This window comes from Lepidochelys kempii, chromosome 13, assembly GCF_965140265.1.
Source record: "Lepidochelys kempii isolate rLepKem1 chromosome 13, rLepKem1.hap2, whole genome shotgun sequence".
NCBI classification, from domain to species: domain Eukaryota; kingdom Metazoa; phylum Chordata; order Testudines; family Cheloniidae; genus Lepidochelys; species Lepidochelys kempii.
This window is the reverse complement of record NC_133268.1, coordinates 30,384,089-30,405,059: the sequence shown is the minus strand read 5'-3', so window position 1 is coordinate 30,405,059 and position 20,971 is coordinate 30,384,089. Positions and strand designations below refer to the sequence as shown.

At 43.9% G+C, this 20,971-nt stretch overlaps 1 protein-coding gene across 6 annotated transcripts in view; it reads left to right on the top strand.

Annotated features, from left to right (window-relative positions):
* The window catches only part of RALGAPB (Ral GTPase activating protein non-catalytic subunit beta), a 111,311-nt gene that overhangs the window by 19,694 nt on the left and 70,646 nt on the right, over positions 1 to 20,971 (top strand). For 4 of the 6 annotated variants that reach the window (XM_073309965.1, XM_073309966.1, XM_073309969.1 and 1 more), the window contains exons 4-6: positions 5,793 to 5,956; positions 6,715 to 6,901; positions 12,976 to 13,107. The exons of 1 other annotated variant lie outside the window; for it this stretch is intronic. In XM_073309965.1, coding sequence (XP_073166066.1) covers positions 5,793 to 5,956; positions 6,715 to 6,901; positions 12,976 to 13,107 — 483 coding nt within the window. The remainder of the gene's footprint in view (positions 1 to 5,792; positions 5,957 to 6,714; positions 6,902 to 12,975; positions 13,108 to 20,971) is intronic. One more of the 6 variants, XM_073309970.1, reaches the window with a different exon arrangement.

The window sequence follows — 20,971 nt, the reverse complement described above, 5'->3', positions numbered from 1 at the left end:
TTAATAGGTTTCATGTCATAAAGATGACATGGCTTTTATTTGCAGACAGCATAGGAAGCTTTTTGATAAGAGAGATCCTCTTATAAGTGGGTGCAAGAATTTTAGTACTGATTCCCTACAGCTACATGATGGCTCTGCTGCTCACATGAAATCCATGGAAGCACAAACTATCAATTTTGTCCATCGAAAACTCTTTTTAATAAACTGCACCATAAAATGCAATATGTGGAGTTCCAAAAACTTGCCACCTTATTCCATCACCTCTTACGCACTCACTGAATATGGATTTCAGTTTTAAAAATTAAGAAATATTCTGCAAATGAAACAAAATGAAGTCAGTCTTGCATAAAACTAAGATTTAAGAGAACTGTTGGACAAATCTTAGAGGTCTCAGGTGCACATTGAGAGTTAGACATATTACTTTGTTGGCACTGATGTCAGAAGCTGAGCAGGTGTCAATTTACATCAGATCTCTGTGGGCTATAAAATTTACTTGGTCAAAGTAGACTTGGAATTTAGGACCACTGATGTAACACAGGGCATAAAAATGTTTTAGGAAGTGCTGTGCCTGATGAAACTGATAAAGGCTATACTAACCTTTATGTCTACAGGGAGGGTAAATTTGAAGAGGTAACAACTTCTGGTTGTTGAAGCAAAGCTTCAAAAAGATCAGATGTATATCCTTGAAGTCGCTGTTGAATACATGGATACCAGATTTTCCAGGCTACAGCAACCGCCATTCATGTGTTTCTTTCAATAGTTTGAATCTACACTCTGATCTAGTGATTAAGAACAATTGGCCTATTATGACAACATACAAATCAATGATCTGTTTAAGCACTTTACAAGTAGTAAATGAGGAGGAGGAAGAAGAGCATCATCTGTCAGTGGCTGACTCTAAAATTACATTTATCTATCACCAAGCTTAACGCATCAGTTCACATACCCGTTTAATAAAGTTTTTGGCAACTAAACCATTTGCCTTGCAAAATATATTAGTGTAGATGGATATACTGTTCTTGTATTGCATGCCTGCAGAGTGAGTTCAAAACACACGTCATGGCCACGCAGTAAGCACTTACCACAGCCTACTCTTACTGTAGCATAGGACTAGACCTAATCTGTACGATTAGCTCTAAAGTGCAAAGCAAAAGGACATTCACTAACTTGTTTCAAATTCTAATACCTGAATATTTAATAATCTTAGTTTTTGACTTGGTCTCAGACCACAGATAAGTGGCATTTTAGTTTATATTAAAGCAAGGTCAAAAGTAAGCATAAGATGATAGTCAGACTATTTAAACAAGCAAAAAACTATGGCAGAGGAATTCCCAACCCCATCCTCCTATCTGCATTCTCAAGCACTGACTAGGGGAAATTCTCAAAGGCATTTAGTGAATTTTATTGCATTGTCTTTTTGTAATGGCTCCGCTCCCTGCAGCTGTAGGTGCTCTTTGATGGCACAATTTCTGTTAAGTCAGTGCCTGTTGTGGGTGAGATTTCACAAGCTGGTCTTGCAGGCTAGAGAAGCAGCAGTATCTAGATATGATTTAAGAAAAAGGAGAAACCTAGATATGATTGTTATCCTTAAAGATTAAATAAGATTGGTGGAGGGTACGAAGGAGCCTCAGTTGTATGAGGCAGTCCTACTGGCCCCCATTACAGCAGTGAGGCCTTCACAATCTTTAATATGTTTACCCTCACAACACTGTCTGAGGTAGGGAGGTGCTGTTACGTCTATTTTATAGGTGGGGAACTAAGGCACAGAGAGGCAAAATGTCTTGCCAAGGATTGTGCAGGTTGTTTGGTGGAACAGAAACTTGAACCAAAGTTTTCCAAGTACTAGGCTAATGCTCTAACCACTGGACCATCCTTCTAAGCGTGTTAGACTTACTACAGACTTAAATTCCAGTTAATTTTCCGATACTTACCCTTCTCAGAAGTAAGGGAAAAAGTGAGGGCTGCGAAAAATAACATTAAAATTAGGCTTCTGATTTATCAATTTAAAAAAAATGTATTATGGTAGCACCTAGGAGTCCTAGCCCCCCTTTGAAGCAGTCATGGAAAACTTTGAAAGCATGAACCAAGTGCATCCTTAAAGTGTTGTCTACATGAGTCTATAAAAAGCCTAGTACAAGAGACTAAAAGGTGTAAAATTCTCTCTTCATGTCAGTACTGACTCAGCTGTCCAGCAATGACATAAATCACATTAACAGGAACACCCAGCCAATGTGCTTATCCCAATGGTCCCCTGGGCCTCTCCAGGTGCCAAAAGCCCGAACTGTTTCCTACCTGGCTGCCAAAACTTGCAGCTTCCCCTGACAGCTCTGAAAGTTGTGCATTATCAACCTAAAATTCTGTGGCACAATGAAAACCGGAAAATAGGGAGTCTGCATAAAATCAATTGAATTTATATCCAGATGAGCAAGGCTCTGCGGATTGCATTTTCATATTTAATTCAATAAAAACATCAGTTATAATATATGAGAAGCTTCCAGAGCAATTCCACAATTTCCGCAAAGGCTACAGCTCCAGGTGCCTTGCTACAGAATTAAGGTCCGCATTGTCAGAGTTCAGAGGAATTTTACCTAACACATGTAGGATAGAAATAAAGTAGGCCGGAGAGACTGCTGGATGATGGTGAGAGATGATGTACCCACTCTATCCCATATGACTCCTGCTATGCTCCCCATAGTTTCTTCCCCTATGTTTCAGAACCTGAACTCTGTTTCCTTCAGACTGCTTTTGGCAGCTCAGCAGTCCTCTTGCCTGTTTCCATTTGGTACCAGGTCTTACTTGCTTTCTCTCGCCTGTCCCTGCCCCACCCCCAAATAGCTGACAGATTGCTACAAGGAGGCAAGAACTGGAGCTGGTGGCTGCTCCAAGGAGGAGAAGCAGCGCCCAGTCAGTGGGCAAGGGAGACCACCTCCAAGCTCCTGGGAGAGAAGCAAAAGTGGCTTCCTGTTGCCCCACTGCAGTAGGGCAGCACGTTAAGAATTGTTGGCAGCTTCTACCTTATTTTCAAGCCCCTTTTTTTCCTACCTCTCTCCCTCCCCCAAACAAAAATGAGTTCAAATCAAAGCTTTCCCAGGAGCTGGCTCAGAACTGTCTCATGAGAGCTAAAAATGATCACAGGGTCTGCTATAGTCAAAGTTAAATGCACAGCTGAGCTCATGGATTGGCTTTTCCCTAGTAAGCTGTGTGTATATACACTACCCATGAGGTGTTCCTTCTGGAGGCTGGGAAGGAAGGAAGAAACTTAAAACTCAGAATGGTATTATTCTTTTAATTTTTTTTTCCTAAGTGGGAGTGTCTCAGATACTATGGGGAATGCTGGTGGGGATAGAATTCAGGAGAATACTTCCTACCCCCTCTTTTTGTGGAATAAAAGCATTCCCTGTATTACAGTATTCAATCCACACCATAAATATGTTTTCTTAGTGTTGGTCCTGGTGAAATAGTTTCCTTTCCCATCCCCAGGAAGTGATGTAGCTATTGGCTGCCAGGAGCGCAATGGTCCAGAGTTGTGATAAGAGGGTGCTGATATCTAAAATAGCTCAAGTGTACATCTTCCATCTAAGAGATGAATGCATGAGGAAGGGTGGCTATCCTGAGTCAACCTAATTGGTTACAAGTGAGCAGACTTGAAATGGCAGGTAGAGAACAGACAGGTTAAAGGCTTTATGGCCCCAGAAGTAAGTGTTCATAAACATTTTTATAATAGTGCAACATTTAGTCCCCTAAAACAGCAATATGTACAGAATCCATGCCTGCAATAGCTACAGTGCTAAAACAGTTAGTCTGTGCTCACTTTTGAGACCTATAGCTTTGAAATAGTGTCAAGAGCAATGAATATGAATGAGAGAGAGGGAGAGAGCAGGGTAAATTGGAATCGCTCCTAGCTGACTGACCAACCAGAAAGAAGTCCCCTACATCCTTCCCTCTCATGTCAGCCTCTGACTTCTAGCCCTAATGAAATGAACCCTAACCCTAGCTACCCTGCTTGATTCAAAAAGAACAGGAGGACTTGTGGCACCTTAGAGACTAAAAAATGTATTTGAGCATAAGCTTTCGTGAGCGACAACTCACTTCATCGGATGCCTGCCCTGGAAAACCCGCTTGATTCAAGAAGCATTGAACTACTAAAATGCAATAGCAGTGGCTGTTAGATAATGCCCCAGTGCCACACAGGCTTCCAGTTGCATTAGATGAACAAAATGCTCAGGCTCTGGCAGATCTTGTCCTAAAAGTAAGTATGGGGCATCTTCTGTAGATGGTACTCTGCTGAAATCCCTTAACCCCTTTAGTTTTCTGCTGCTGCAAACTGTTTGCCTCCATCACAGAAATCTTGTGAGCGTGGAGTGAGTGCTTTTGCCTTGTCCTTCCTAATCAAGTGGGATTCATGCATGACATTTGCATGCTATAAATTTATGATGTTAATGGCATCCTGTCATCAAGAATGGAGTGACAGAAGATATATAATGGCTGGTGCTATGGAAGAGCTTTTGTCATTGTCACTTGCCCTATCTCATCTTTATATTTCACAAAATGGCTTTTTGAATGGGTAGAGAAATCCAGACAATCTCATCAAAACTCACTCTGTTGTGGTATGTGAGAGTCAATAATATTTTCATGATGGGATAACCCTAAGAGCTAATATATTAAAACTCTGGCTTCCGCGAACAAGCTCTCTCTATATGCAGAGGACCTCCGTAATCTGCTTTTCCTATTCCAGTGACTTTTCTAGAATTTTTAAAAAGCTTAGGAGGTTTTAGGCATATGGTAAGTTGGGGATAGGCAGTGTTGGAGGAGGTGGCAAAGAAGCCAAACTAGTTTGCCAGCACCATTCTCTCCTGCTTCCCAATACAACACTTCTCTTCTGAATTAGATATCTGGCCGTAAGTAAGTCCTGACATCTCCATTATGTTCAGGTTTATCTTTGTCTTGTCTAGGAGATATTCTCTTGGATAAGTGGGCTCCTTTTTGGTGACATGTGAGGTACTGAGTCAGTCTAATCTGCATATCCTCCACAAAGAGGAAGTCCGGATCCCTTTTGCTCTCCCTATGCCATTAAAAAAAAATACTTCATCTTTGCTGGTCTAACTGTGACTTCAAAATACCCTTCTTTACGTCGCAAGCTCTTTAAAGCAGGATCACATTACTGTCCATGTTTATACATGCATATTGCACAATAGGATCCCCATCCTGACTGAACTTAGTGTAATATACATATTAAATAAGGATGCTGTGCGTATATATAGGAGTAGGTGAAAGTTGTCATTCCTGGGATGAATGGGTGAGGAAGATTGGGAACTGGTTTATTTGGTAAGCTTTGTAATTTACATGTGCCTGGAATAATTAGGAGCACTCTTAAAAATCAAAATAATACATACTACACTTTAATTCTGCCTTTCTTCCTATCCCATATGTGTCTTTGTGTTTTTACATGATCTCATGGCATTAAGTGATGAGCCATTCACTTAACAATTGGAATATAATGCAAAGGAGCTGTACTTTCTCTAACTGAAAATGTATACATGGTGTAGCATTTTGTATGAGTGCATGTTTGTTGTGTAGTGTCATGAAAGAGCTATTGTACTGTATACCTCCCTGCACTGAGCCAGAGTTGGATTCCCATGAATCACCTTAACTCAAAGTTTGGTTCAATAATATTGCCATTTTAAGTTCTTTGCATATAACAGTGAATTTTCGGTACTGTAGTCAATCTCAAAGCTATAGATTCATTTTTGTTGTTTTGTTAAGAGACTCAAATAGTGTTTTTTCTCTTGTAGGCAGGATGTGGGGTCCAGTCAGAATAGACTATGTTTGCAGGTTTTGAAGGCTGTCCAGAAATTGGCTCGTGAGTCAACCATCATGGCTCGAGAAACTTGGGAGGTTTTATTATTGTTTCTCCTACAGATTAATGACACACTTTTGGCAGCTCCCACTGTGCAAGGTTTGTGTCTTAACTTTTTTTCATTTGCATCTCTTATGGATATAAGGGTTTTGGCCCCCAAATGTAGTTTGTTTTCATGTTGAAAAACTTATCAAAAGTTGCTGGTGGCCATGTAAGAACAATCACCCATCTCTAGTATTTAAACTCTGAATTAAAGTTGGATGGCCTGAAATTGAACCTGCTTAAACAATTTCTGTCCTGTATGAATTGTCAAAACATACTCTGCAAGACATCTGATGGTCCATCCCAGATTACTGGGTCTTCTGTCTTTGGGGTCCCATAGTTCTGTCTGTCAGCTCTGTATTCTTTCTTTTCCCCTAGCTAGAGAGGCAGTGTGAAGACACGTCAGTACGTACCCAAGTGTAAACTAATACGTACATGGTCAGATCTCTCTCACACACGCGCGCGCGCACACACACGTTACTGTGATGATAACGTGTCTAAGTAGGCGAATCCCTTGTTGCACAGGTGTTCGCATTACCTATATGGCTAGGCTTTGTACTATCAGTTATAACATTTGGACTTTTTAAAAACCTGGATGCACGTGTAGAAAATAAGCAAATGGTACTGTTGTAGATCAGAATAGGTTTAAGGGTATTTAAACATTGCTTATAAACTGAAATCTATACAAATTCAAAGTGGTATGAGCATGATAGCCATGAGATTCCTTTAGGATCAATAGGGTTTCCTAGGGGAGATGGCTGAAAGAGATCTAGCATCTTAAATGGCTTTAAATGCTTGTTTTGTTCCTGCATAAGGTGGCATTGCTGAGAATCTGGCTGAGAAACTGATTGGTGTGCTGTTTGAAGTGTGGTTGCTAGCTTGCACTCGGTGCTTTCCAACACCCCCTTATTGGAAAACTGCCAAAGAAATGGTGGCCAACTGGCGGCATCACCCTGCTGTAGTGGAGCAGTGGAGCAAGGTTATCTGTGCCCTTACTTCCAGGTAGGTGAAACCTCAAAAGAAACTGACATTGAGATGAACACACTTGCAGTGTATGTTGTTCAGCCAGTTTTCTGTGATGATTGAGTCTTTAATCTGTCTGTATTTTCTGTTTGTTTGTGGAATGCAGTTTTAAAGAGACAAATATATTCCAATATTTGCAGAATAACTGCATGTCCATTATTTCATAATTACAGGTACAGTAACCATATCTATCATATGGTTGATCACACTTTTTCAGACAGTAGCAAATTTGAATAACAAGCAGCTCATCCAAAATACCTGCTAAAACCATGTAAACTTCAATATCTATGAAGTTTGGTTCTATGGATATTTTTTTTTTCTGTTCATATTTTTAGTAAATGTTAGCATTCCATAAATGAACAGTTCAGTGTATTGTCTCTTTGTGTCTGTGTATAATCTTAATATCTCTGTTATCCAAAACATTACAATGTTACCTAGTCTTGTTACGTATCATGTTCCATTGTTCTGACTTTTTATCTTGTCTACAGTCGCTTTCAGTTCAACTCTAGGAAAACTTCTGCTGTCCAAGTGCTTCTGAAAATATATGTCATGTCATGCTGTACAGCTTCTCATCACATGTATTTAGAAGATGATGATTAAGGTTGGAAGAGACCTCAGGAGGTCATCTAGTCCAACCCCCTCCTCAAAGCAGGACCAACACCAACTAAATCATCCCAGCTAGGGCTTTGTCAAGCCGGGCCTTAAAAACCTCTAAGGATGGAGATTCCACCACCTCCCTAGGTAACCCATTCCAGTGCTTCACCATCCTTCTAGTGAAATAGTTTTTCTTAATATCCAATCTAGACCTCCCCCACTGCAACTTGAGACCATTGCTTCTTGTTCTGTCATCTGCCACCACTGAGAACAGCCTAGCTCCATCCTCTTTGGAACCCCCACTTCAGGTGGTCGAAGGCTGCTATCAAATCCCCCCTCACTCTTCTCTTCTGTAGACTAAATAAGCCCAGTTCCCTCAGCCTCTGCTTGTAAATCATGTGCCCCATCCCCCTGATCATTTTCTTTGACCTCCTCTGGACTCTCTCCGATCTGTCCACATCCTTTCTGTAGTGGAGGGCCCCAAACTGGATGCAGTACTCCAGATGTGGCCTCACCAGTGCCGAATAGAGGGGGAATAATCGCTTCCCTTGATCTGCTGGCAATGCTCCTACTAATGCAGCCCAGTATGCCGTTAGCCTTCTTGGCAACAAGGGCACACTGTTGACTCATATCCAGCTTCTCGTCCACTGTAATCCCCGGGTCCTTTTCTGCAGAACTGCCTTTATCCAGTCGGTCCTCAGCCTGTAGCAGTGCATGGGATTCTTCCATCCTAAGTGCAGGACTCTGTACTTGTCCTTGTTGAACCTCATCAGATTTATTTTGCAGAATCCTCCAATTTGTCTAGGTCACTCTAGACCCTATCCCTACCCTCCAGCATATCTATGTCTTTCTTCCCAGCTTAGTATCATCTGTGAACTTGCTGAGGGTGCAATCCATCCCATTATCCATGAAGATGTTGAACAAAACCGGCCCCAGGACCGACCTCTAAGGCACTCCGCTTGATACCGGCTGCCAACTAGACGTCGAGCTGTTGATCATTGCCCGCTGGGCCCAACAATCTAGCCAGCTTTCTATCCACCTTTATAGTCCCTCCATCCAATCCATACTTTAACTTGCTGACAAGAATACTGTGGGAGATCGTATCAAAAGCTTTGCTAAAGTCAAGGTATATCACGTCCACTGCTTTTCCCCATATCCACAGAGCCAGTTATCTCATCATAAAAGGCAATCAGGTTAGTCAGGCATGACTTTTCCTTGGTGAATCCATGCTGACTGTTCTTGATCACCTTCCTCTTCTCCAAGTGCTTCAATATGGATTCCTTGAGGACCTGCTGCTTGATTTTTCCCAGGACTGAGGTGAGGCTGGCTATTCTGTAGTTCCCCAGATTCTCCTTCTTCCCTTTTTTAAAGATTGGCACTATATTTATTTGCCTTTTTCCAAGCGTCCGGGACCTCCCCCGGTCACCATGAGTTTTTCAAAGATAATGGCCAGAGCTCTGTAATCACATCAGCCAACTTCCTCAGCACTCTCAGATGCATTGGATCCGGCCCCATGGACTTGTGCATGTTCATTTTTTCTAAATAGTCTTTAACCTGTTCTTTCACCACTAAGGGACACTCACCTCCTCCCAATACATACATATATATACACATATTTGTGTGGCATCTTTTATTTTGTACAACTAAATACACAATTCTTCTGGCTATTTGTAGCTGCTTAGATGTAGTAGTATATAACGTTTATGATGTGTTTTTATGATTCGTTGGTTTGGAAAGAACAGTTGTAACTCCCTGTTGTAAACAGTTGTAAAGCATGCATCAGTGTCCTGTTCCACTGCTGCTCCATGTGTTTTATGCCCAGATCTTACTGCCCTCTGATGTCTAACAGTTTTAATGCCACTGATATAAAGTAACCTGTGGGTTCTGTGACACTTGTGTAAAATGTAGTACTTCTGTTGTGGATTTGTTTGCTTATTTAAATCTAATATATAAAGAGCTGAGGTTTTTTGATGCCAACCTTAAGCTCAGTGGTGCTTCTAGTCTGCATGAGTACCTTTTAGCCCAAAGAAATTCTAATCCAACTTCCAAAGAGCAAAGTGTCTTTTTAATAAACAACTTTCCTGAATTTGGCTGCTAGTAATATGCTCAGAGTAGGTTTCCTGAATCAAAACAATGGTGATTGGTTAGTCCCATAGGGGTGCATGTGTATGTGTAAATTTAATATTTTGGTATCTAAGAGTATTTCTTTACTTCAGAGTTAACTGGGAATCTTCAGAGATGTTGCCCTTTACTGCCTCTCCCACCAGAAAACAAATTTTTCACCCAAATTTAGTGGTGCTCTAAATCCAGGCTAGCTGGCCCTGCTGGAGTATAGGCTAGGCTCAGGTTCTGCTTTCACTTGAGCTGGTAACCCACCCACTTTGCAGTGAGGACACAGGCTAAATTGCTCAAGTGCTGGTAGTCTTCCAGTGCCTTCCCACAATTCGCTCCATGTGCTCATAAGGAAAGACAAGTTCTCCCACAGTTCACTGGGAAAGAATCCCAGAGCAGCTCAGCTTATTACAGCACCAAGAATCATAGGATGTCCCCTATAGCACCCCTAGTGAGACACACGGGTAAATGTAGCACCAGTGAGGACACTAACTTGGGTAGGGCTTTGCGGTGTGGTTGCTTAAACCTGGGCTAGGCGACCTTGGGTTCTGAATCTGATCACCTGAGTTAACTCTGCAGTAAAGATATACCCTCATTGTGTTAGAGGAACTGGTTCAAGAGTTCAACTTTAACATACTCTTACTTTGAAAGCAATTAAATTACTACCTGGCATGAATCTGTCTTCAGCATTTACCAGGTGCAAACCACTAAAATATCTAGGTGTGAAAATACAATTTCAAGAAAAGCATAATCACCCAGTTGGACGTTGCTCTTGCTGTCCTACAGTTTGGCCTCTTTGACTTGATTTTCTTCCCTTCTTTCCTGCTCTTCCTAGTATAACAAATTTGCTGCTATGAAAAGTGTGTCCCATGACCCGAAGTGCCTAGAGTAGCCCAGACTGAAAATGGCAAGGTCAGGGCAGGCCGCAAAAGGAGAGCAGATTCTCCAAAAACTGATGGTTAACCCTATAGTTAAATTCACCAGCCAGTCACAACATTGTGCTCTTGATCCCCCATGCTGGTTATCCAGAAGCTTAAAAATAAATAAATCTCACAACCTCCTTTATTGCATTCCAGTTTCTGGCTCCCAATCCATGACTAAGTCCAGTAAAGTAAGAAGTTACTTCACTCTGTTGACTTTACAGAATGTTCTTCTTATCCCCAAAGGACCAGACACAGTACCAGATCAATACTTGTTTGGATCTTACCCAAAATACAACTCTGCCAGCCAATCCTTTGTTATCTAAAACTAAAGGTTTTATTATATAAGAAAAAAACAAAAGAGAAGAGAGTTGTTAAGAGTCAAAGCAATTAGATACATACATATGACTTCAGAGTTCATATATCACGTTCTTAACAGCATTGGAGAATTTGCTGGCTTGTAAAGTATCTGTGGAACACATCCAAAGCTTGGATAGGTCTATCAGTCCATTTTTCATAGCTTCAATTTGTAGAAAACTCACTCCAGAGCTGAGAAGCAGGATTGAAGACAAACTGGAGATGATGCAGCTGCTTTTTTATATCCTTTCCCATGCGGTTGTATATCCTTTTTGTCCCAAACACAAGCTCACAGCACATGGGTACATAGGCGCCAACTTCTTCTGGTGCTGGTGGGTGCTCAACCTGCTCCTAACCTGCCCCCATTCCAGCCCCCTCCCTGCCCCTATTGGACTCCTTCCCAAAATCCCTGCCCTGGCCCCGCCTCCTCCCCTGAGCAAGCCACATTCTTGCTCCTCCCCCCTCCCTCCCAGAGCTTGTTACACTGCGAAACAGCTGTTTTGCAGCGGCAAGCGCTGGGAGCTACGGGGAGAAGCGGGGATGCGGTGCGCTCATGGGAGGAGGTGGAGGCAGAGGTTAGGTGAGGTGGGGGGGTGGAGAGGGGAGCTTGGCTGCCGGTGGGTGCAGAGAACCCACTAATTTTTTCCCGTGGGTGCTCCAGCCCCAGAGCACCCACAGAGTTGGCGCCTATGCATGGGTATGGAAAAGTACGTGGAGTCCCCTGTCCATAAGCATGTCCCTGCATGTCCTGCTGACTACGTGTAGCCCCTATCTTCTCTCAGTGGGTTCCTTGTACAGCTGATTGCCCTTGATGGGCCATCAAGCAGGTTGGATAGTGCTAATGCCAGTCTGTCTGGGGGAGTCGCCCAGAAACACAGGATAAATTTGAGATACAGATATAACACATTTATAATTCATGGTAAGATTAGATAGATATAACAATATTATCATATTTAGCAGATTATAACTTTTCCAGTGATACCTTACATAGCCTATCTTGTATACTATTCATTGCTATTTTGTAATATTGGTATCAGTATTTTAAATGTTCACCCACATTCCATACAGGGTCACAGATAGCCATCTCAATTAGCTCAGATGGGGCACTAGTTGGAGAGGAAAATATCAAGTGAGGTTTTTTTTTCCAGATTGGGGGTGTGCAAAGCATAATTTTAAGAAGAGTAAAAACTTGAGATTGAGGTGGCAGGGACTCAGTTTGGAGAAGAATGAGACCATTCTGATTGGAATCTGTGCCATTTCTCACCGGTTTGCAAGATAGAGGAATTGGAGGTGGCAGGTTGGATCCTAAGTTTCTTTTGGATGGTCAGAAAGCACAAGAAAGGTTTGTTCCATCGCTGCTTGGCCAGAAGGTTATCACTCTTTCCATCTGTGACCTCACTTCAATTATCCAGGCCTTTACCATCTTGAGATTGGATCATTGTAATGTGCTCTGTGGTGCTATACTTCGAGACCACTTGGAGACTCCAGCTTCTGCAGATTGTAGTGGGTCTGCTTGATAAGCTTGGCAACTCATGGAGAGCATATATTATACCTGGATTTGCACTGGCTCTTTGTTTCCAGGTGTAATTCAATGTGTTGATTCAAATCAATAAAAGCCCGAAGTGGTTTGGGACCTAATTACTTGAGAAACTGCCTCTCTCCTTTTGCAATACCTTGTCAGTTAAAAAAACCAAAACACATGGCACACAAGCTGGTAGTCCCCCGCTTTTAAACAGCGAGGGTGTTGTGCTGGCAAAGTGTTTTCAGAGAGGGTCCCGGCATGTGGAATGCTTTCTTAGTCTGACAGAGTCCAAGCACAGGGAACTTTCAGGCATGCTCCAAGGCTGTAGCTTTTGAGAAGGGTGGGATAGAGAGGGTTAAATGGATTGATGATTAATTTTGAATGGATGACTGTGTAAAATGTTCATGGCTTATTTAGTAAGGTTTGTAATTGGTTTTTATTTTACATGTGCTTAAAGCAATATATGGTGCATCTTTTTACATATGTACAAACAGTGCCAAGTGTGAGGAGTACTAATGCAATGACAGCCTTACTGACTTGTCCCCTAGATTGCTGCGTTTTACATATGGACCTTCATTTCCTCCATTTAAAATTCCTGATGAAGATGCCAGTCTGATTCCTCCTGAAATGGACAACGAGTGCATTGCACAGACTTGGTTTCGCTTTTTACATATGCTGAGGTAATGTAATACTTATATATGAAAGAATATCAACAAATCCATGTTGGATGTGAGTGAAGTTATCCCAGCAAGGAGAGAGAACTAATATTAAGTGTCTGAAATTAATAAAGACTACTAAAAAAGTGCTCCTTGTGACAGTGCCACAAGGGCTGTGAGTGGGAGTTAGAAAACGTTTTTCTCGTACAACTTTGAACTTAGTGGTTTTTGCAGAATTTAAGAGTTTGCCTAAAAAAAAAAAAAAATAGAAATTTTTAACTTATGATTTGGAGGAAAAAATTTGCAAATGTGACCTGATGCACCATTGTCTTTTAAGACTGTAAACAGGAAGACTAAAACAATAGCTCTAGGAGATGTGAATTGCTTCCATTCATCTCAGTGGGGTATTAAATCTTTGTAGGTCACATTTTTTAAAATGGGTGTGTATCCTTTTTTTGTTTATGATGTTCTTCAAGTGCTTGTTCATGTCCGTTCCAACGCAGGCGTGCATGCACTGCATGTACCACCACGGGAAAGTTTTCCCTCAGTGGTGTCCGTCAGGTTGGCTCTGGCGCCCCTGGAGTCGTGCCGGCATATAGCGTCCTGCCACCCCACCGCTCCTTCGGTTCCTTTTTACCGCCTCTTGTGGATGCTGGAACTTCGGCTCGTCTCTTGCATTCTGCAAATGCCTTCTTTCGGTGGACTTTTTTCTGTAAAAATTGTAAATAGTTACTGTTAGGATTAAGTTAGTGGGTAGCTAAGTAGTGTAATATAGGTAGTAGCGGGGCTAGGCCGCCCTGCACCACAGTATGCCTCGGTCCCAAGGGTTCAAACTGTGTATGGCATTCCACAAACCAATGCCGGTTAGTGACCCACATGATATCTATCTTAAGTGCCTGGGAGAGACCCACGTGCAGGAGCTTCAGACCCAGGACAAAAAAGGACAGAGAAACTAGACTTAAGTTCCTCTATACGGAGGCAGCACTCCATCCCACTTCGGAGCTGACGCAGGTGGAATCGGCACCGTGTACTTCTAGGTTAGTAAGAAGTGCCCTGCTGTCTCTGGTGGTGGTGCAGTGCGGTTCCACATCCCCGGTACCAAGAAAGGACTTTGCTACTGACGGTCTGGGGCTCCCGGCACCGACATGAGTCCCCAGCACAGAGGAAATCAACTCTGGCATGGGACTCCCGGCACCGTTCACAATCGCCGGTGCCTAAGAAAAAGCAGAAAAAGACAGACTGGGGGCGCTGTCCAACCCCAAGGTCTGCAGGCGATAGGGCTTCTGGTAGAGTGTGACCCATGCTGGGCCAGTTGGAGGCACCAACACGGTGTGCGGCATCATCGACTCTGGCCCTGGAAAGGGTGTCATTGAGTCTGGTACCATTGGACTCCCTGCCAAGGGAGAGCCACTGCAGCACAACAGCCTTGGCTTTACCGTTTATGCCGGAGGCTGTAAGGGACCTTCTTTTCTCCGTGGTGCTACCATCCTTGGCCACAGTGACCACGCCAGAACTGAGGGCCACCGTGGCAGGGAGACAGGTGCTGGCGAACGGCAAGCTGGTCATGATGTTGTGGCACGAATCCCCTCGTTCATGGCACCACTCTCTGGCACTGGTCTGTACCGCCCCGCCTTGGTTGCCAAGAAGCCACTCCTCAGACTCTGATTTGGGAGCAGAGTCCTAAGCCTCACGCAGGAGCAGACATTGCTCCTATAGGCAGCACTCTGCGACTGGACATGGGCCAGGGCATGCCGCTGGCGACATGGCCACCGGCACAATGGCAAATGCCCCTGCAGTGGCCATTTTGAAATCCCTGAGCGTTCCAACCTATCCAGGGGTCCCAGTCCATAAGGTTGTATTTTGCAATATCAGAGGCACGAGCTCCATCCCTCTTGGAAACAGGGATCAGTCCCCCTGTGCTGAGCCTGGTGCTGAACAGGAGGTTGCCTCCTTACCGGACCCATCTGGAGCAGAGGGAGAAATACAGGTGCCTGTGCAAGCTTCTCCATCTTCCTCTCTCAACGAGGCAGTGGTGGGAACAGCTGTGGTGCCCTCCCATATTATAGGGTTGCATCAGGAACTCCCAAGGAGGGTAGCCCAGAACCTGGGCATTCAACCAGAGGAGATCTCTGAATCCTCCCCCATTTAGTGGATATTATAATGGCCTCGGGACCATCATGGGCTGCCCTGCCATTGAAGAGGATGGAGAGGAGGTACATTTGTCCCTCCCAAGGGGTATACATTTTTGTATGTTAACACCCCTCCCCCACCCCCGGCTCGCTGGTTGTTTTGGTGGTGAACAAAAGGGAGAGACAGAGGCAACAGGGGCGAACCCCTAAGGCCAAAGATGCCAAAAAACTCTATCTTTTTGGCAGAAAGGTCTACTCTACTGAGCCACCAGCTCAAGATATACCAACCTACAAGCACTTGGTGGTTGGCAGACTTTAATTCCTGGAGTGCTATGGCAAAGTTCAGGGAGCTCTTGCTGCAGGAATCCAGGGGTGAGTTTTCAGCCATAGTGTAGAAGGCAAAGCAGTGGCCATGGCGTCTCTCCAGGTGGCTCTGGACACGGTAGTCTGCTCCTTGGCTTTGGTGGTGGTCATGAGGCAAAGCTTGTGGCTTCAGTCTTCGGGTCTACCCTGTGAGGTCCAGCAGGCAATCCCGGACCTGTTGTTTGAAGGCAGATCACTCTTTTTGGAGCAAACTGATTTGAAGCTCCATAGCTTGAAAGACTCAAGGGCTACTCTGAAATCTTTGGGTCTGCATACACCAGCTCCTGCTAAGAAGCACAGGTTCTACCCTATGCAGAAGAGACAGGAATACAACAGGAGAAAGAACAGAGGCTATAGAAGGAGGAACCTGTCCCAATCCTCATCTGCCCTAGCACCTGCCCCCCACCCCTCCCGAGACATTTGTCAGGGTTTAAGTAGGCCTTTTGAGGGTACGCCTCAGGATAGTGTACCAGGACGGTGTCTCGATCCTATTTCTCCTACGTTTTGTGGACCGGTTGTCCCACTTCTATCAGGTGTGGGCCTGCATTACTGCAAATTGTTGGGTAGTGTGCGTGGTGGAAGTGGGATACTCTCTTCAATTCAGTTGTTCTCCCATCCTCCTTCAGGAATCCTTCTCATGAGAGACTTCTAGCTGAAGAGGTGCAGTCACTCCTAATCCGTGGGAGCAGTGGTGGCGTTTCCAACAATGCTAAGGGGTTGGGGTTTCTACTCCTGTTACTTCCTAATCCCAAAGGTCTATGGCGACTGTGACCTGGGGTGCCTGGGGAAGCCCTCACTGAAAATGCCAGGCTCAGGGCAGGCTGCAAAAGAGTGCAGAGACTCTCAAAACTGGTGGTTAACGCTGAAGTTAAACTCACCAACCCGTCACAAACTGTGCTGCTGATCCCCCCCCCACACTGGTTATGAAGAAGCTAAAAAAAGAAATCACACCGCCCCCTTTATTGCATTCTGTTCTCTGGCTCCCAATCAGCATGCAGGTCCAGTACAGTGAGACGTTTAGGAACTCTGCTCACATCTACAAAATGTTCTTCTGACCCCAAAGGGTCTGCCACATTACTAGATCAATATTCGTTTGGATCTTACCCAAAATATTCTGCTGACAGCCAGTCCTTTAGTGTCTAAAACCATAGGTTTATTATAAGGAAAAAAGATACATACAGAGACTTCAAAGTCCATATATCAGTTTCTTAGCAGTATTGGTGAGTTTGCTGGCTTGAAAGTCCCTCTGGAATACATCCACAGCTTGGATAGGTTGTTCAGAGTTTTGTTTGTAGGAAAGTTACTCCAGAGGTAAGAAGCAGGAATGAAGACAAAATGGAGACAATGCAGCTACCCTTTATATTCCTTTTGCCATGTGGCTTGTACTTCCTGTGTCCCAAACATAAGCTTCAGAGCATGTGGAAAAGCTTCAGAGTTCTTCTCTATCCTTAGATATGCCCCTAAAAGTCCTGCTGACTCATAAAGTTTATTCCCTGGCTCCTTTCAATGGATTCATTGTACAGATGATGACCCTTGATGGGTCATCAAATAGGCATCAGCACTGCCTAGCCTGTCTCTCTGAGGTGTCATCTGGATGCACAGAACCAGTGTGAAATACAGATATATCCTACATATCTAACTCATGATACAAAGGTAATACAAACATATAAACAAGATTATCATACTTGGCAAATCATAACATTTTCACTGATACCTTACATGGCATATCTGATCAGATTCCTTGCAATTTTATAATATTGGTATCAATAGTGTTTATAAATGTCTCATATTCCATACAGCATCACAGCGACCTCAGAACAATTGTTGGATTTGTGAAACCTCAACAGATTCATGAAGAAACTGAAGTTCCGCATGGTCTCCTTGGCCTCCTCCAGTATCCATCTCTAGATCCAGGGGACTGGTAGGCTGTCCTTGATTTAAAGGACATATATTTCTAGATTGCTGTCTTTCAATGGCACAGAAGGTACGATTTGTGGTAAACCACAGACATTACCAGTTTATGGTACTCCATGCAAACCAGGCCAGAGATTTTCTCCCAGAAAGTCGGTTCAGAGCTATAGAGGCACTCCTAAAGAGCCTGAGGGATCACCACAGCAAGAAACTGCTTAAAGCTTCTGGGGCATATGGCATCATGCACCTACGTGGTGCAATGTGCAAGACTGCAACTAAGACCTCTCCAGTCTTGGTTGGCATCTATATAAACACCAAGTTGGCATCACCTGGACAAGGTGGTCTCATTTCCCCTATTTTGATGATTTCCACCCTCCCTTTGGACCTGGAGACAGAGTGTGCAGGAGTTCCATTCTTGAGACCTCCACCATCAAGGTCTCTCGTCACAGACGCATCGGAGATGGGATGGGGGCCTGCCTACGGACCTTCAGGACTCAAGGCTACTGGTCCCCAGAGGAACTTGAGTTGCACATCCAATGTGAGAGAATTGAGGGTGGTGTGCCTAGCCTGCCAAGCTTGGCAACTGCATGTCTGTCCTCACAGACAACACAACAGCAATGTTTTACATAAACAAACAGGGCAGAGCTCACTCCTCTCCCCTATGTCAGGAGGATCTGCACCTATGGGATTTCTGTATAGCCCATTCCATTAACCTCAAAGCCTCCTACCTCTCGGGGTCTCAGAACAAGCGAGTGGATCATCTCAGCAGATCCTTTTCCAACAGTCACGAGTGGTCCACTTGCATAGATGCCATGTTTTTCAGACGCAGGGATTTCCCCAGGTAGATCTGTTCGTGATGAAGTACAACAGGAAATGTCTTCAGTTCTGCTCCTTCCTAGGCCACAGTTTGGGTTCGCTCACAGACACCTTTCTCCTTCCTTGGACAGATCAGGTCTTCGCCACGTTCCTTCCCACTTCTCTCATACACAGGGTCCTGCTGAAGGTCAGAAGGGATAGGACAGGGCTGATCCTGATAGCCCTGGCCTGGCTGCACCAGCACTGGTTCACCACCCTCCTAGATCTCTCGATGGACACATCAATCACCCTACCACTATTTCTGGACTCTTATCTTTCAAGATCACGGTCACCTATGTTACCCAAACCTCCAATATCTCCACCTCACAGCATGGAAGCTCCATGGCTGAGCCCAGCAGAATGGGCTTGCTCAGGGCTGGTTCATGAGGTGCTCTTGGGTAGCAGGAAGCTGTCTTCTAGAGCCACTTACCTGGCAAAGTGAGAGATTCTTTATTTGGTCAATGCAGAAGGGTGTTTTGCCTACTGAGTCATCACTGCCCTTCATTTTAGATTACCTGCTTCACTTAAAGCAGGAGTGTCTGACGGCAGTCATCCACAAGGGTCCATCTATATGCGATCTCTGCATTTCACCCTTGGGTGGGCGGCAGGTCGGTCTTCTCAAACTCAGTCAGTGAACGGCTGTATCCACAGGTATCTCAATATGGTGCTGACAAGGCTAACAGGACCCCTATTTGAACCACTGGCAACATGCTCCCTGTTCTATCTGTCTTGGAAGGTGGCCTTCCTAGTCACCATTACTTCTGCCAGAAGGGTCTCAGAAATCCAGGCTCTTACCTCCAAGCCACTGTGTATACTGTTGCCTTCAAGGACCAGGTACAGCTGTGGCCACACCCATCCTTTCTACCAAAGGTGGTCTCACAATTCCATAGTAACCAGGATGTCTTTCTGCCAGTCTTCTATCCTAAACCACACACAAACTGAGATTTGAAGCGTGCACTAGCTTTTTCTGTAGAGGACCAAACTTTTTAGGAAAACTGGCCAGCTATCCATAGCCATTACAGCCAGAACAAAAGGCCATCCAGTCTCGGCCCAGAGAATGTCATCATGAATCACTTTCTGTATCCACTCATGCTATGACCTAGCAAAGCTTCCAGCTCCTTGGTTGACAGCCCACTCTACGAGAGCTCGAGCATTGTCGGTGGCATTCGTGGCACAAGTTCCAATCAGGGTATGTGTAGAGCGGCAACTTGGTTGTCAGTCCACATGTTCGCGTCGTCCTATGCCATCATGCAACAAGCCAGAGATGATGTGGGCTTGCTATTAGTCAGCATTCTAATGAACTCTGAACCTTCCACCTGTATAACTGCTTGGGAGTCACCTACATTGTAACGGACATGACCAAGCACTTAAAGAAGAGAAAAAGGTTACTAGCCTTCCATAACTGTTCTTCGAGATGTGTTGCTCATGTCCATTCCACAACCCAGCATCCTGCACCTCTGTCGGAGTTAGCCGGCAAGAAGGAATTGGCAGGGTGGCAGGCCCCTGTATATTGGCGCTATGAGGGCACGACTCTAGAGGGCACCAGAGTCGACAGATACCGCGGAGGGGTAACTTTCTGGTGGTGGTGCACGTGGCACCTGTACAGCTATGTTGGAATGGACGTGAGCAACACGTCTTGAAGAACAGCAGTTACGGAAGGTCAGTCACTGTTTATCCATGATGAAAACCTGGAAGGTTGTTACAGTGTGTGTATTGCTTGTTGTTTTTTATCAGAAATATGCAAATATGTCAGGTTTGGTCTGCATTGGTTTAGTTAAAGAAACTTTAGGAGTTCATTGTGAACTAAGATATCTTATGAATGGCAAGGCTGTTCTATCTTCACATTTTAGCTAAAGGAAATTTTTATTTAACTAGTTATTGCAGTTATATAGGTGTTAGTTTTAACAGTAACTAAAAATCCCTTTTCCCCTTCACCCCTTCAGTTGCTCACCTGTCATTCGTGGTCCTCTTGATGTCACCATTGGGCTAGTTCTCCATCTGCCATACTCTTCCAGCCTCGACAGGCTTTCAAGTGTTTTATATCAATCATAAGAAAAGAAAAAGGCACACATTTTTTTCTTTGTGGGTCTTCTTTAGCAAGTCTGAAACCTGATGGCAGCAATTTAAATATTCGTAATAAGTGCTATGGCTCTTAACCAGTGTTGGGTACTGTTAGCTAGTCCAGAATTTGGATGGAAAAGACCTTTTCTGAAACTGCTCCATCTGCAACTGCAGGATTGTTATCTACAGTGTATTCTCTGGATCTTCACCAGGTTTAATTTGAGATGGTAGCTCCATTCACTGACCATGATTATAATTTTTATAAACTTTTTTTTATAAAACTTCAGGTCAGTAGAAATGTTTCTCTGCTTTTTACGGATTTTTTTATTGTAATTATACCACCTGAAAGATGCTCTTGCAGCCTTAGGAACCAAAGCGTTGTAGCATTAAGATCCTGAAACTGATTTTCATTGTCCATGCTGAGAGAATAACTACAAACAATTCTCTTATAATCTAAGGTGTTCGCAAAGAAATTAGTTTTGTAAAATCAAGCTATGTTAAATTGAGTGTACTTTTTAAATTTTCATAACTTACACACGTTGTCTGACTATCAAAGGTTGCATATTTGG